General features: G+C 54.1%; 1 protein-coding gene across 1 annotated transcript in view; it reads right to left on the reverse strand.

Annotated features, from left to right (window-relative positions):
* LOC142022095 (fer-1-like protein 4) overlaps positions 1-17,350 on the reverse strand; it is a 94,370-nt gene that overhangs the window by 37,076 nt on the left and 39,944 nt on the right. The window contains exons 18-25 of the mRNA XM_075011592.1: positions 14,974-15,094; positions 12,980-13,080; positions 11,166-11,253; positions 9,639-9,755; positions 6,781-6,933; positions 5,917-6,100; positions 5,051-5,175; positions 3,844-3,978 (exon numbers count right to left, since the gene is read on the reverse strand). Of these exons, the coding sequence (XP_074867693.1) occupies positions 3,844-3,978; positions 5,051-5,175; positions 5,917-6,100; positions 6,781-6,933; positions 9,639-9,755; positions 11,166-11,253; positions 12,980-13,080; positions 14,974-15,094 (1,024 nt within the window). The remainder of the gene's footprint in view (positions 1-3,843; positions 3,979-5,050; positions 5,176-5,916; positions 6,101-6,780; positions 6,934-9,638; positions 9,756-11,165; positions 11,254-12,979; positions 13,081-14,973; positions 15,095-17,350) is intronic.

A 17,350-nucleotide genomic window follows, 5' to 3' on the forward strand; every position in this document is an offset into this window, starting at 1 on the left:
CCCTTGCGTCACCTTGTCGCCGATGTGCGCTCCCCATCCTATGCAGGAGGCATCGGTAGTAAGAAAAATAGAAATTTGTGGTTGGTGAAAGGGCACCCCCACTAGCAGATTCTTGGGATTTTCCCACCATGCCAGGGATCTGCGCACCTCTGTCGTGGGTGACACCACCCTGTGGACAGTATGGGATGCCGGTTTGTAAACGCTTGCCAGCCAATGCTGCAGGCTTCGCATGTGTAACCTGGCATTCTGTACCACAAACGTCGCTGCCGCCATGTGGCCCAACAGCTGTAGGCACGTTAAGACCGGCACCGTGGAGCTGTATGCAATGACCTGCACCAGCGCACTGATGGTGAGGAAGCGGGTGTCGGGCAGGTATACTCTTGCTGTGAAAGAGTTTATGCGTGCCCCTATGAACTCTATATCTTGTGTGGGTTCGGTCTTTGACTTTGCAAGGTTGATAACTAGGCCCAGCGAAGAAAATGTGTCTGCTGTGACGCGTATCATGCATAAGAGCTCTGCCTTCGAGGCCCCCTTCAGCAGGCAGTCGTCCAGATATGGGAAAATAAACACCCCGTCTGTGCAGGTAGGCTGACACCACTGCCAGGGTTTTGGTAAAGACTCTGGGAGCCGAAGAAAGGCCGAATGGAAGAACCCTGTACTGGAAGTGCTCCTTGCCAACCGTGAAGCGGAGGAAGCGTCTGTGTGCCGGGTGGATTGTTATATGAAAGTAAGCATCTTGTAAGGCGAGGGCTGCAAACCAATCTCCATCGTCCAGTGCCGTGAGTATAGAGGCAACTGTGATCATCCGAAAACATTGCTTGTGCAAGTAACGGTTGAGGCCCCGAAGATCTAAGATGGGCCTCCAACCTCCTGTTTTCTTCTCTGTTAAGAAGTAGCGTGAATAAAAACCTTTCCCCTGGAATTTTTCCGGCACTCTTTCCACCGCCCTTATGAACATAAGGTGATCCACCTCCTGCTTGAGCCTCGCCTTGTGGGCAGCGTCTCTGAGGTGAGGCCTGGCAGGAGGTTTCGTCGGTGGGAGTGACTGGAAGGGGATCATGTAACCTGTGGCTATAATCTCCAGCACCCATTTGTCTGTGGTGATCTTTTGCCATTGGGAGTGGAATGGTCTGAGGCGATGATGGAACATGAGATGAGAGTGGCATTGAGCGATGGTATTGATAGTGCAGCACGCGACATACCTGTCAAACTTGTTGCCTTTGGGCCTGCCCCGAAGGCGTACGGCTTTGTTGAGAACGTCGCCTGGGAGTTCTGTACTGCTGCTGCTGTTGATGGCGCCCCGGTCGTAGCCTTGTTGATATTGAGCACGCTGTGGTTGATAAGCGTAGCGTCTTTGCTGAGGGTAAAAGTTGTTTTTTTACTTTTCTGTATGGGGGAGTATAAATGCCCAAGGTTCTAAGTGTGGCTCTCGAGTCCTTACTGGAATGGAGGACTGAGTCGGTGGAGTCTGCAAACAGCTTATGTGTATCAAAGGGAAGATCCACGATCTTCGCCTGCAGGTCTCTGGGGCTACCAGACGTCTGGAGCCAGGATTCTCTACGCATGACCACTGCTGTAGCTGCTGAACGTGCCGCCGTGTCCGCCATGTCCAGGGCAATCTGTACTCCCATCTGCGATTCTGCATAGCCCTCTTGAACAATCGCCTTTAACACTGGCTTCTTGTCTTCCAGGAGTGAATCCATGAGGGGAGTAAGCCTGGAGTAATTATCAAAGTTGTGGTTTGCTAGGTGTGCCACGTAATTTGTCATTCTCAATAGCAGGGTAGAGGAGGAACATACCTTCCTACCAAACAGCTCTAGCTTCTTAGCATCTTTGTCCGATCCCCCCGATTTGTACTGAGAGGCCTTCGACCTCTGCTGGGACGATTTGACCACCAAAGAATTCGGTTGTGGGTGACTAAAGAGGAACTCCATGCTCTTTGCCGGGACGAAATACTTCTTATCCGCTCTCTTGTTCGTAGGCGGGATAGAGGCCGGAGTCTGCCATGTGGTTGTGGCTGACTCCATAATGGCTTCGTCCAGCGGAATAGCAATTTTGAATGAAGCCGGGGGTCTCAAATTTTTCAGGAGTTTGTGATGTTTCTCCTGCACCTCTGCCATTTGAATGTCTTGCGTGAAAGCCACTCTTTTGAATAGCTCTTGAAATTGTTTAAGGTCATCCAGGGGGTAGACATCCCCGGGGACTATGGCCCCATCTGGGGAGAATGAGGAGGAACCACTGGGGTAAACCTCCCTCAAACTCTCAGGCTCCTGTGGTCGATGATACATTTGCTCCCTGGAGGACTGTGAAGGAAAGTCCCGGGGTTCTAAAACTAACTCCCCTTGAGACAACTGTGTTTCCATCCCAGATCGAGAGTGTACACGGGGGTATTGAGCAGCAGGGGGGGACCTGCCCCTGGATGTAGGCCTGCGGTGTCTGTGTTCAGCATGATGAGGACGACCATAGCAGCATGGGCAAGGGCCCGGGGTGACACCGGTTGGAGGAACGGAGAGGGAGGTTCTGGATAGGCCGGTGGAATCACAGGCCTTCAGTGCGGCATGTGTATCACGGGGGGAGGGCTTGGTGCTAAAGGCAGCGCAGCCCCGTCCAGAGATGGGCTGCGGTGCCCGGTTTTTGCTTTAGCCATGCCCCTCCCCTGCGGGGCCGGCACCACCCCCTCCCGTGCCGGGGATCTCGGCCCCACTGTCAGTGCCGCACTCGGCATGCTCAGCTGCAGTGCCGCGCGGATAGTTTCCTCCGGCGCCTGCAGGCTCCGTGCCTGGTGTCCCTACACTGTTGGTGCCGCAAGAGCTGGTGCCGCCGATTCCGGCGTTTGCCTCACTGGCGCTCTCAGCACCCTGCGTGCCGGCTGTTGTGTAATTGGAGGCTCAGCCTCTGCTACGTGCGCTGCCGCGTCGTTGCTTCCCTGAGCTCACGGCTGGGGGCTCTGCGCGCCGCTCGTCCTGCTCGCTGAACTCGCCGGCAAGGATCAAGCCCTTCTTCTTATGCAACCCAGAGGGCCCTTCTGGGTGAGGCTTCTCCGGCAACTCTGGCTGGAGAGCCTTATGAAACAAGAGCACTTTAAGCCTCATCTCTCTGTCTTTCCTGGCCCTGGCTGTGAGCTTAGCACAGTGAGAACACTTCTGGGTAACGTGTGATTCCCCCAAGCAGCAGATGCATTCACTATGCCCATCAGAGGCCGGCATAGCTTCGCGGCATGACTCACACTTTTTAAAACCTGAGGAGGCCATCGTGGTGAGTCCTTTACTGTTAATAGGGTACTTAGTGCGTAGTCAGTGCCTTTTCACCCCAAATAGCGATCACCGGCCTGCGGGGCAGCGGGTGGCCTAAGTGGCCTTCTCGTCTGCTCCTCTCTCCTTCGCTCCTCTTTTTTTTTTTTTATTTTTTGCTGATATTCTCTTTGTCCTTGTTTTCTTTTCCCTTTTTTTTTTTTTTGACAAAAACAACAAATTACACGAAAAACAGCTATCTTATCTGACTCTGGCCTTATCCTGAGCAGATTCTATCTGCAGCCGATGGCGGCTGAGAAGGAACTGGCGGCGACTGGATCGCGCACGTGGCCGGGGGCGTGCGCCGGTGCATGCGCGATCCAGGAGAAACTGCTGGAAGAATTCCGATCTGCGGCACCGGGCGAGCCCGACACCTATTGTGCAGCACCCACGGGGACCACTCGAAGAAGAAGATATAATCCCAGGGCAGCGGCAGAGCAAACTGGTGCACTTGAACATATATCTGGACAGCCATTCACTCCACTTTCTCAGAGTCCTGCCTACGCTGAGCGTGTCGACACCAGAGGGCCTGGGGTCATTCTGTTATACTTACAAATTTATTATGGTCAAAAATATTGATGACAACAACTGGGGTCTCAGTCTTCAAATCCTCTCTCTTCCCATCAATAATTAGCTGATCATATATCAGTAGCTCATTCCACAATGGGCTCAGCGTCTCCTCCAGGGTCTGTGTAGAAAGCAGCCAGGGAAAGTGGAGCTCAGCAGTCTCTTGAATTTAATCATGCTCATACTTACAATGGCCCTTTACGGAGCCAGCGGAAGGGGAGAAGGGGAGGCTGCAGCTAGCCCCTGCCCAAAGCAGGGTGAGAGGGACTGTGGATCACACACAAATGCACAGACCCAGGCACAGCACTCTGCAGCATGTGTGCTGCTGACGTCTTCACCGGGTGGGATAAGAGGAGACGAGAGACTCTTGGGGCTGCGCTGGGAATTAGCTAGTCTTCCAGAGACAACAGTCCAGCTAATGAAACTTAATGCAACTGTTGTAACCAAGATTCCTTAATACTCACACTGCTCAGAGCAGGCCTGGCAAGAGCAACGAAAGGAAACAAAGACTAACAGAGGACATACCACACATTCACAATGGCCTTGCAAATAGCACAGGGTTAGTAGATAAAGAAATGGTAAAAAGAGTGAAGGCTAAACTGCAGCTCTCTTTGCTTGCATACTTGGCAGCCTGCGGGTTTGTTCAGCGGTTGCTTACAAAAATTAATAGTACAATTATTCAGGGTAATGCAATCAGCAGGGCCGACATCCACTGTGGGCCCTGGGGCTAAGTGGGAGGGGGGCCAGGCTCCGCACTCCCAGAATAGGCGGGGCCGAGGGAAGAAGGAGCCGGGTCTAGGACAGTAGGTCCTCAGTGTGGCTGGACTCTTGGGCATCTGCCCCTTTTCCCCCTCTCTTTGGTCGGTGGGCCTGGACACAGTGTACATGAGCCCCAGGCTTTAGAACATGCTGACAATCCAGTGTGTTTGTGTGTGCTGTGGTGGCAAGGCCTTACACCCCTCCATCTCAGCAGAGGACTGTGGTATGCCAGTAGTGCCTCTCCATGACAAGTCCACATGTCAGCTAAGTCCTTAGGAACACTATGTGGAAAGTACCAGGTAAAAATCCCAACACTCAGCAACCCTGGAAACGTCTCCACAGCCCAGGACAGACACTAGATGGCCTCGCCCAGGAAGCCGACTTCTGACTCGGCCCAATGGAGAGGGGGTGCAGTGGAACCAGAGAGCCCTTACCCTGGTGGTCTGGCACTGTGTTGAAAACACTACCCGTGCAAATGGGTCTGAAAGACCATTGTCATCAGCAGGCAGGATCCCCCGGGCCTGGTACAAGTGAGCTCGCAGCTGGAAGTAACTGAAGTCTGGCAAGAGAAAGCAGAATTTACAAGGCTGCTCGGAATTTGGAGCCATTATGCCCTTGGCACTCCAAGGTGACAGTTTCTCGGCAGGCCCAGAGGGAAATGGAGCAGCCCTTGGGGGTGAGAAGGAAAGTGGTGTCCACAGAAGAGCTCTGGGTCAATATATCTCAAACGTGGCTGGGGCTAGGGGTCTGGTTTTGGTTAATTCCTTTGTGCCTGGTGACGACTAGTGCTCTAAGGTTGGCTGGTGGGGGGTTAGTTTTGGAGTGCTGTGCTATGAACACATGGCACTCAGGGCTGCATGAGGTCTCTGCCAAGATGGTGAAGTACTGGGCAGGTCTTTAGCAGGTCACACACCCTAGAATCGGGGACCCAGACAGTGACTCTGGTAGTTGATCAAGTCACAGTGCCCCTTTCTCACTGGCGTGTCCCTGTGACCTTCTGCTAGAGCTTCAGAGCCCAGAGACACATGCTGCCTACGGCAGGCTGAGGGCAGCTCTCTCCGTGCTCCGTGCTAGCCAGCCCAGGCCACCCACACAGGAGCAGGCAGCAGCACTCGAAAGCTGCTGTGGCAGACATATTCCCATGAGCCAAACAGGCCTGGGATGAGCCCACACCAGAGTGGTAGGACAAGGCTGCAGGTGGCAGAGCTGCATCCTACTCAAGCAGGACTCCCTCAGTCACTGCCATTATCACCTGTGGGACTGCAGTTTCACCAGTGCAGTCAGAGCAGTGTGCACTCACCATCCCGGCTGAGCCGGCTGGGCAGCACGTGCGCTGGGAGCGGCACTGTCTGCTGGCCTCTCTCGCAGACAGGCTTGAACTCCTCCGGCAGTTCTGCAGTGCTGTTCCTCACGTATTTGGTCACCCCCAGCCACATGTAGATCTCTAGTTTGGCAAAGATCTCTCCCGCGCGTGATCCTGGCACCTTGGGGCACAGAATGTCAGTTTCACTTCATGAACAGACCCCCAGGACATGGTGCAGCAGCAACAATCACATGAGGGTGATTAGCAGTGCACATCACTGTGCCTGCAGCTTCATATGTGGGCTGGAATGGCAGCTGGCAGGTACCAAACTGTATGTTTCTTGGGAAATTCCGAAACTTGGAAAAATATTCTGTTACAGAACAAAACCAAAACTGTCAAAATTTCCCATGAAACAAACTTACTAAGAATGTATTTCACCATTGAAATATTTTATTTACATAAACTCAAAACATTTCCTTTCGAGTTTGCCTTTTTCGTAAGATAAAAAATGCTGAACTGAAGTAGCTTCTAAACAAAAGGCGAATGACTAGGTTCTGCAAATGATGAACTGTTCCTGTGTCAAAGGGTTCCAGATGCTTTGTGCTGTTTTTCCGAAATGAAAACAACCCCACTGTGGGAGGAGAAGTCAAGTAAGTCTTCACCTAGACCAGGGGCTCCCTTGGCGGTAGTTGGTATGGAAATGAGTGGCTTTCTCACTGTGCCGTTAGAATGATTGGCTTTTACTAGTCTTCCAAATGCCTTCTTGGCCACAAAACCAATCACTACAGTGGGGGGAGGAAAGGAGAGCACCATGGATTGAAAGAAGCAGAGATATGGTCAGGTTTTGCACATAAACTTTACCTTTAAAAAGACTGTCTGGATCTTTGCACAGTCCTTGCCTTTCTCCTCCTCCACAACAGAGTAGAGGATGTGCTGTGCAGGAATTCTTGCGTAAGCCACTCGTTTGTTGTTACTGAACATCCAGAGTAGGACATCGGGGAGAGTGCACTGGGGCTGGAAGAAATTGACAATGCCATCTCAGAGAGAATATTGCAACCAAGGAGCCAAAATTGCCCAGTCCTGCTTCCACCAGCAAAACTCCCACACTGCTGAGTGCCTGGCACTTTTGAAAATCAAATCACTTGCTAGGTGCTCCACCATGGCTTTAAGGGACAGGTTTGGAACCTTCATTATGTAGCACCTGTTACTTCTCTCAGCAAGTACAATCTGACAAAGTTAATGTTACTCGGTGAACTCCACTTCCGCATTTCCTGACTTTGACACTGAAAAGTTGTATCTCTACCTAGGTCTTTGCATTTAATTGCCTAGCAGATTTCGAAGGTGACCTGCCAAGATTTTTGCAGAGGTCACATATTTCTTGTGCTGCTGATTGTTTTTTCATTAAAAATATCTGTTCTATCTGGCCTTCTGTGTTCTCACTGAGGGATTCCTGGGGACACTAGAGCAGTGCAGTGCAGTGCGAGCTTTCCCAGCCCTCAGACAAACAGGGCTTTGAATCTCCCGCCCGCCACCCCTCAAGGGTTTGTGACTGAGGGGGAGCCTGGATCAGCACGAGCACGTCCCTGCCACCTGATGATGAAGTGGGGAAAGGACGTCAGCAGCAGACCACGTCTGCACACACGTCCGCTCCGCAGAGCTGTTGCAGCTTCTTTGCCAAAGCCATCAGGTTTGGATTAAAATCCAGATGCCGTCCTTATTGCAGTAGCAACAGCTGAAAAACTGGACCAACCTGCCTAACTAAGGGATCACCCTAAGTTGAACTCCTGCAGCAGTACTTGGGTGCCAACTCCGAGTGAAAGGTAGAGGGGTGAGAACAGCTGTTCCACGTGCTGTTTGAAGCCCCTGAGAGATTGTTTGAACAGCATTTAGCAGTGGAGTTGGCCAGACTCAGCTGAGAGCCCTTCTTTCTGTTCAGTAGTCACCAGAGCTGACACTACTGGCATGCAGATTGAGGGGTAGCACGTTAGACCTGGTGAAATGCCAGAGTTGCTGTGACCAACAAGCAGAGGCAGCCCCAGGAGAGGGCCCTGCCACCCAGGGATATGGCTGAGCTGAGCTGGGAGACGTTGGAACACGGCAGCAACAGCAGAGAGGACAGTGGCAGTAGTGAGCCATGGCAGTGGGTGACAGCAGCAAGAGGCACTGCTCCACAGCCTCCCTTGACAGGCGGGAGACAACCCGTAGGAACACATCCCAACTGTGTGCAGCAGAGGGGCAGGGGCGTGGCACATTAACAGCACTTTCAGATCACGAAGAGGGAAACTGAGACAACAGACAGTGCCCGTCACCCTGCTGAGTGTTTACTTACAGTTCGCCTGTGCTCGAATGTGTGTTGCAATGTTTCCTAAATGCCTGTGGGAGTTTTACTTTATGCGCAGTCTCAGTGCCTGTAGGCAGGGAAGCGTCTTGCACATATTCCCAATTTTAACTAAATTGACTTTAGCCTCTTTGTTCTGAAATTAACGTCCACACACAAACTGTCACGGAGATAACTACATCCAGGCTGAGAAATCTGTCAGTTTATAAGTAGAGCAGATGGTATGTGGTGCTAGCATATAGATGGCTTCGACAGAAGCTGAAGTGCACTTCTCACTAAGGTCAGGAGAGGAGGGGATTAAATTCCTGTCTTTGTCTCACTGCTGTCTGGAGACAATCCTCTACTGGCTGGATTAACAGGGCAGCATCTCATCAATTAACATCAGGAACAGGTAGGTCTTGTTTGTATTCAAAGCTGCACCCCTATCACAGAAGGTGCTATTCTAAACCAAGGGGTTAACTCCAGGCAATGCACACCACAGGCACACACAATGGAAATTAAGCCTAGTTTATATGAATTAGCTTAATTTGGTAAACAATCATTTGAGACCTACATGGAGGCAGGTCTGGTTTTCACCCGACTAAGAGTATCCACGCTACGTTTTCAGCAGTTTAATAAATTAGTTCTGTAAATTGATTAAACCTAAGCCAGGAGAAAACTTTGAATACAGAAAGGTTTCTTTTTCGGCAGCAGAAATTTGAGTCTAATTGCTTTAACTAACAGCTCCGGATTCCCAGAATGTGCTCAACATGGACCCTCCTGTGGAGAGACCCCAGGGCAACAGGACTGGAGAGGGTCTCCCTGCAGGTGCCTGGCTGCCAAGAGGAAGGGATTTGGCTGTGGGTCACACAGCAGTGATGTCGCACCTGGGATGAGGATCGCTAAGTACTGCTCACCAATCCCAGCAGCTCCCCTATTTTGAAGTCACTTAGAACCATTTATTCCATCATCTTCTCTCCTGTGCACCTTGGACAGAGTCAGCTGCTAGGATGCCGCCAGCAGATCAGGCTCTTCTGTCAGCTATGGACAGGCTGCCGAGCTGCCTACCCCAGACTGCACCAGGGATGTGTTCACTGCAGGACAGTGACACTCCGCCAGACAATAAGGGCCATAACACAGGCTGGCCTCTAGCCACTGATGTGCCACACCCCTCCCAGGCAGGGTGAGGATCCAGCTACTCCAGGGGCCTGGGTTTTTGGAGCACTGGCCCAAGCCCACAGCAGCGTTTGCCATCAGAAAACCTATTCAGAGTAGGGAGGCGACCTGCTGAGCCCACTACCCCCATCTGGGAACGCAGCCCCCACCTACCCCTGGGCTTGGCCCCCTCACCTGCCTGCCCAGAGATAGGAGCCTCATTCCCTCCCACCCCGGGTACGCTCACCTCTTTGGCCAGGGAGCGCAGCTTGGCTAGGATTCTCTTTGTCTCGTTCACTTTCTCCTTCACATTGGCACGAGTCAGCCGTCTCCTCACACGGAGCCCCTGCTTGGCACACAGGATCTAAACACAAAGCACGCCTGTCACTCACCTGGTGGCCTGGCACAATATCCACACCAGCACCCCATGGCTGCAGCTCTTCTGCCCTCCGTGGGGCGAGGCCACATCAGGGCCCCCGCAGGAGCTGAGCTGGGCAAGGGAAGCCAAGCCGCAGACCAGGCACCAGCACAGTTCACATGAGCCCTGGCTCCCAGCACCCACAGGACAGGAGCTGCCGGGTGAGGGGCTGGGTCCTCTCGCACCAGGGCTCCAGCAACGGCTCAGCACGTCTGAGCCCTGGCTGAGCCACATGGGGGAGCTTGGCAGCACACAGCCCAGCCACACCCCACACTGAGCCCAGCCCCACATGGCCCAGCCACACCCCACACTGGGCCCAGCCCCACATGGCCCAGCCCCACATGGCCCAGCCACATCCCACACCAAGCCCAGACCCACATGGCCCAGCCACACCCCACACTGAGCCCAGCCCCACCCCACACTGAGCCCAGCCCCACATGGCCCAGCCCCACCCCCACTAAGCCCGGCCCCGACACATCCCACACTGAGCCCAGCCCCACATGGCCCAGCCCCACCCCCCACATGGCCCAGCCCCACCCCACACTGAGCCCAGCCCCACATGGCCCAGCCCCACCCCCACTAAGCCCGGCCCCGACACATCCCACACTGAGCCCAGCCCCACATGGCCCAGCCACACCCCCCACTGAGCCCAGCCCCACATGGCCCAGCCACATCCCACACCGAGCCCAGACCCACATGGCCCAGCCACACCCCACACTGAGCCCAGCCCCACATGGCCCAGCCCCACCCCACACTGAGCCCAGCCCCACAGGGCCCAGCCCCACCCCCACTAAGCCCAGCCCCGACACATCCCACACTGAGCCCAGCCCCACATGGCCCAGCCACACCCCCCACTGAGCCCAGCCCCACATGGCCCAGCCCCACCCGACACTAAGCCCAGCCCCACATGGCCCAGCCACACCCCCACACTGAGCCCGACCCCACATGGCCCAGCCCCACACGGCCCAGCCACACCCCACACTGAGCCAGGCCCCACATGGTCCAGCTCCACATACCCCACGCCCACAGAGCCCAGTAACACACGGCCCAGCCAAACCTCCCACGGCTTAGCCCCACATGGCCCAGCAACACCCCACACTGAGCCTCGCCCCACACGGCCCAGCCACTCCCCCAGCTGATGCGGGTAGGAGAGCGTCAAAGCAGGGAGCGTTTGAAGGGCTGTGGTGGCTGCATGTTCACTGAGGTTTGGGCACTCCTGAGGCAGCAGGGCTTGCAGAACATCGGTGTTAGAGGCTCGGTACTGGAGCAGCGCCCTTAGTGGGTGCAAACTCCTCCCTGACCCAATGACCCTCAAAGCTCCTCCCTCCCTCAGCCCCACAGACCCACCCCACTTACAATGTTGTACATCAGGGATTTCAGCCGACATCTGTCCAGGTTGTTTGGACGCGTCATGGTTTTTTTCTCTGCGTTTAGTGAACACTGCCTGTGGGAGAGAGCCTGTGACCCCTGAGCCCACCTCCTGTGGGCATGGCAGGGGTCTGAAAACAAGAAGGGTCGCCACTAACACCCTCCCCCACCCCACACTGAAAGGCTTCTCCTCCCCTGCCACCAATGGCCTTTGCAGCATTTGCACTGTGCATTAGACTGGACTCAGTGTGGGTCTGCCTATGTGGGTCTTCCCGAGCTGCAAAGGAGGGAAGCCCAAAAGCAGTGGTTGAAGCAGAAAGCGGCTGGCTTAGCATGCGGGGCAAACCAGCCAGCAGCCCGTCAGCACCCTCTCTAGAGCTGCAGCCTGCTCCCCTCACCCTCTGCTCCCTGAGCTCCTGCACTCTTTCCTACCTCTTCTTAGCTTCTCTCTCATGCAGGGCAACTCCCACCTCTGCTTGCAGCTGGCACAGCAGAGCACACCAGCCTGCCGTGGCCCTGCTCAGGCACCTCTGCAGAGCTGTGGGCTCCTCAGGACCCTCTGTGCCTCCCACTTCCACCAGGCTGGCACTTGCCCAAGATGGGAAAGCTGAGGCTCCCCCTTCCCCATCCTCCCACAGGAAAATGAAACCTTTCACCAACACCCATTTCAACGTTCACCTCTTCCCCAGGCAGCGCTGCCCACCCTGGGGAAACGCTGCCCGAGGCAGCCATGCCAAACGCACTCCAAGTGCTGCGACATCAAGTGTCACAGAGCCTCATTCTCAGGGGCCTGGAAAGTCACAGGACCACACTGCGACCCACAAACCATAAACCAGGCACCTGGACTCCCTGTAAAAAAAACCAGCGCTCACATAAGCCAGCTTGCTAGGCAGGAAGCCCCCCAAGTGACCAGTGGGACATGCAAAAGGAAGGAAGGCCTGGCCCCTCTCCAAAAATAAGCACCTGCCTTGGTTAGCAATTCACAAAGGAACCCCCTGCAGGAGTCAGGTGACACTAGGCACCTAAAGCAACTCTTCGGTGGTGAATGAGACAGGCACCTAGAGCCACACAAAGCAGCCAGAATAGCTTGGGCCCCTTGTAACTTTACCCCCGTGGTTAGTGCTCTCAGTGGAAGTGGCAGAGACCCAGGTTCAAGTCCCACATCAGGCAGACTGGTCTCTCCCTTGCAGGAGGGGCCCCTACTCACTGGCTGGGGAATACCCAGATGTGGGGCTCTGCCAGTGTCTCCCACGGAAGCTGCTCCAGTTGAGTTCATAAATAACATAGTACTTGAGCAGAGGGCCTGGCCCGTGGATTTGCCTCCTCTCAGATGTGTGCCTGAGACACCAGGCTACTAATGTTCTCTTGCCCTCAGCGCTGCACGTTCCCAGACAGAGAAACTTCAGCACTGAGGGAACTTTTACCACAATAACACAGGTGCCGAAGGAGTACAGGTGCCCACAGGGCTGGAATTCTGAGACTCACGCCCCCGTGTGAATCCAAGCCTCAGTTCTCAAAGACAACAGTAATCAGCTGGCACTCACCCAGGCTGCATCCTCCACAGCTGACCACACTAGGTTCCCAGCCAGTTATTGTAACAATGATAGGCCTTCTCCACAACGTCTGGATCTGCAGCTTAGTGTCCTACTCTGGATGCGTTGGAGCATTGCTGTGACTAGTGTTGGGGCTACACCTGTGACTGGGGCAGGACAGCTGGGCAAGGCCTCAGGAAAGTGTGGGGCTTGGTAACATCCATTAAAGTGCATATAAAGATTTCAAAAGGAAACCAAAGACCCACTAACCTGCATCCAGCTACAAACTCCTCCAGCACCTGCCTGAGTCTGTCTTCTGCTTTAGACTTTGGCCTCCTCAGAAGCATCTCCACGTCCTCCAGTCCATGCTCCTGTGGAGACATGTGCCATGTCTGAATGACCCCTGGAGATGAGTGAAGGCGCAAAGGCACTCCTCTCCCTGCTAAATGGCCCGGCCCAAAGAGTTCACCTAAAATGGCATTGTGGCCCCTTTGCCAAAAGGTAGCAAATGTCAGGGCCTTGATGATCAGTTTCCTGTTGGAGGAGAATCACTGATGTGGGCACCTCTTAGCTTTACACCATATAAAGCAGCCCTGGAACAGAAGTGGTCAGAATGACACATGGGTGACCTCTGTTTCAGCTGTCTCAGCCCAAACACCGATGCCTGGCTCCAAGGAAACAACTGTGCCCTAAGTAGTCGCTCAAGTGAGAAATTAAGACTGAGAACAAGTTTTTTTTGTGGGTCACCGCAGCTCTCCAAAGAACCTGTGTCACAAAACACAGCAATGCAGCACGTTTCTAAAGACAGCATTCTGCATGCACTTGCTACCACAGACAGCATGTCAGACCATGGAATAGTATACCCAGCTCTCACCATTTTACCACAGCACATACGATGCTCTTTAGGGTCAACCCGGCTCAGCCCTGCAAAATGCACTCACTGCAGCGGGGGAGAGATCCTGGCCCCTGACAGATTAACAACACATCTCTGGGTTTCCAATTTTCACTTTTAACTACAAAGCAATGTCCTGACAAAATGAACCTGTTACCTCAAGGAATGCTGGGAAAACACCAGAATTAGTTACTTGTATCTAAAGGCTTGTACACAGCAAACTACTGCACACTGACGGGTCCAAGTAGAGCTTGCTGGGGCATGCTGAAGTCTGTCTAGTGCATTTCAATGTGCTGCTTTTAATCGGTGCTCAGTTAAGGCACCTGCCAGAGCCTTATAAAAAGATCTCACTCTCGGTGTGCATTATGCCAGCGGTAACAGGCGAGAGCTCACTCTCGGTGTGCATTATGCCAGCGGTAACAGGCGAGAGCTCACTCTTGGTGTGCACTACACGAGCGGTAACATAGGTGAGATACAATTTCTCGCTGTAGTACACATAAAGAGAAAGCCCCAAACATCCCCAAGTATTGGATGTTGACATCAAACTCAGAAACATTTGAACCTCCCACAACCTCACAAAACAAATCACTAGTCGTGTCTACACGTGCACGCTACTTCGAAGTAGCGGCACTAACTTCGAAATAGCGCCCGTCACAGCTACACGTGTTGGGCGCTATTTCGATGTTAACATCGACGTTAGGCGGCGAGACGTCGAAGCCGCTAACCCCATGAGGGGATGGGAATAGCGCCCTACTTCGATGTTCAATGTCGAAGTAGGGCACGTGTAGACGATCCGCGTCCCGCAACGTCGAAATAGCGGGGTCCGCCATGGTGGCCATCAGCTGAGGGGTTGAGAGACGCTCTCTCTCCAGCCCCTGCGGGGCTCTATGGTCACCGTGTGCAGCAGCCCTTAGCCCAGGGCTTCTGGCTGCTGCTGCTGCAGCTGGGGATCCATGCTGCATGCACAGGGTCTGCAACCAGTTGTCGACTCTGTGTATCTTGTGCTGTTTAGTGCAACTGTGTCTGGGAGGGGCCCTTTAAGGGAGCGGCTTGCTGTTGAGTCCGCCCTGTGACCCTGTCTGCAGCTGTGCCTGGCACCCTTATTTCGATGTGTGCTACTCTGGCGTGTAGACGTTCCCTCACAGCACCTATTTCGATGTGGTGCTGTGCAACGTCGATGTTGAACATCGACGTTGCCAGCCCTGGAGGACGTGTAGACTTTATTCATCGAAATAGCCTATTTCGATGTCGCCACATCGAAATAGGCTACTTCGATGTAGGCTTCACGTGTAGACGTACCCACTGAGCCCCGAGAAACGAAGCAGCATTGTCGGGGAAAGCAGGGCATTGCCCCATCACTGCTAGACTTTACCAGGCGTTCCGCTATTTTGACAATCCAGTTGGAATTGTAGAGTCTCCAGGTGTGATCTTCCCAATAGCTCCAGACGTACACACAGGGCTTCTCGTGCAGCAAGGGCAGGCAGCTGTAAGAACTGAGAGCAGCAGGTAGAGCAGGTTACAGCTCATACTAAGAGACCAAAGCCATCCCAACACATCAGGTGTCTTGGGGAACCAAGTGTGGGGGACACAGCTCTGCTGCTGCTGCCTTAGCTATGACCCATGGCTGGGAGGACAGGAGGCCCAGGGCATCCAGGTTGTTTCTGCTGAGAAGGAATCAGGCAGGAGACAAAGCCCTGCTGACCAGCCAGAGGAGGAAAGGTGCCATCCCGTGATAACATTTACCCAGCAACTGGAGCACTTGCATGGAACATGGAGAGCCACATTCACTCCCCCATCCCCCAAAGGCGGAAGGATTTGAACAGCCATCTTCTAGCGCTCAGCGCTCAGGAGCGGCACTGATGCTGCACTGTGGGATTGTCTGATGCGGGGCTCTCTCCATCTCACCTGTGAAACGCTGGGGACAAACTGCGTACTGGGCCAGAAGGAGAGACTGACTCTGTAGCTCGGTGCAGGGCACGCCGGGGGTGGGAGATTCAATTCCCCTCCCACAGTGACTCTTCAATGCACAGTGGACTAACACTGACAGAAAAGACTGAGGAACGCCCTCCCCACCCCGAGAATAGCCCACAGCATGGAGCAATCTGTCTGTGGGGTGAGACCCATGGCTAGAGCTCACCCCTGCACCCCCTCCCACCAACAGGCTTGCCCATGCCCCAGGTGACTTGCTCTAACTCCTGGGATAAAGTTATGAAATTATGAGGTTGGAATTACCTACGGGCAGATTCTGAATGAAACCTGATCCACCAGGTGGCCTCTAGGTACCCGCCTCCACTGAGCAAAGATGTATCATCCTGGATTCACAAACTACTCTGGGCTTCGACAGGAGACAGTTGTATGGTTGCCCAAAGGAGGCAGCGGCATTCACACCGAGAGACAGAAACACAGGTACCAAGGGAACTGCTACCCCGAAGACTTAGGCACCAAGTGAGTTTAGACCCCTACAGGAATCTGGAGTTTTCTGGCTCTCAGTGGCACCTAAAATGGACTTAGGTGCCTGAGTCTGTGCTTGAGGAGTTGAAGCACCTTTGTCAACTAACCCAGCTCCCACACAGCATCTGTCCTGCCTTACAGGCTGGATGCAAAGGCTGAAATAGGGCTCATGGCAGAGTTCCCCACTGGGGGGGGGTCAAAGATCTCCTCCAGGACAGCCTGCAGTGACCCTCAGCACTGGAACTTGTCCCGCACATTGGCTCCGTCAAGACCTCTGACACAGAATCTTCTTTGGGAGTCAAGCTTGTCAGGCCACTGATATTGGACTCTGGCACCAATCATGAACCTTCAACAGCAAATCTCTAAGGCAGGTGGGCTGCATGGCACTGTCACTGGTCAGGGTGGAAGACTGCTCTCTGGAGGTGCCAGGGGGAGGTCCCAGCAAGCAGAGCAATGCTCAAGGCTGTGTCCTGCTCTGCAGTAGAAATGGCACTGAGCACTCTCGTCTCTCCTGGACCCTGCAGGAGTGACCAGTCTGAACCCAGTGGATTTGTCCTCTGCCATCTCAAATGAGCGAAAAGAGCCTCAACAGACCTGGAGAAAGCTCTGTGGAGCCTGGCAGGCCTAACCCAGCCAATAGCCTGGAAGAACTGGCCTCTGATGCCAGCAGAAGGCCAAGTGTGACTGAGTTCCTCCCGGTGCCCACAACAATCAGGTCTCACTCCCCCTCCCCTGGGATGAAGGCTCAATGGACTCTGGTGCCTACACAGCTCCAACACCCTGTAGCACCCACAGCAGAAGAGCTAAATTCCTGGCTTTGGTCCCAGAGCAATCATCTCCCTGCCCATTCAGGGGGATTCCCAGTACCAGAGAAACACCACTTGCTGACCCTCCACCCCATCCTCACTCGGGGAGGGATAGCTCAGTGGTTTGAGTACTGGCCTGCTAAACCCACGGTTGTGAGCTCAGGCCTCGAGGAGGCCATTCAGGGGTCTGGGGCAAATAGATTAAAGGAAATCTGTCAGGGAGGGTGCTTGGTCCTGCAATGAGGGAAGGGGACTGGACTCGATGGCTTCTCGAGGTCCCTTCCAGGTCCATGAGACACGTATGTGTGCACTGGACCACCTCTTCGCCAGTATGCGGGATGCTGAACACTCAGTGTACCCAGCTTGGTATTTCTGCCACTGTGGGCGGCACCACTGCTCTCCTGGGGAGTGAAGCCCTTAGCCAGCTGCCGCATGAGTCCAGGGCTTAGGCTCCAACAGCCATTCCATTCAAGGGAACCGAGGAGCCCAACT

This window comes from Carettochelys insculpta, chromosome 17 (genome assembly GCF_033958435.1).
Source record: "Carettochelys insculpta isolate YL-2023 chromosome 17, ASM3395843v1, whole genome shotgun sequence".
Lineage (NCBI taxonomy): Eukaryota > Metazoa > Chordata > Testudines > Carettochelyidae > Carettochelys > Carettochelys insculpta.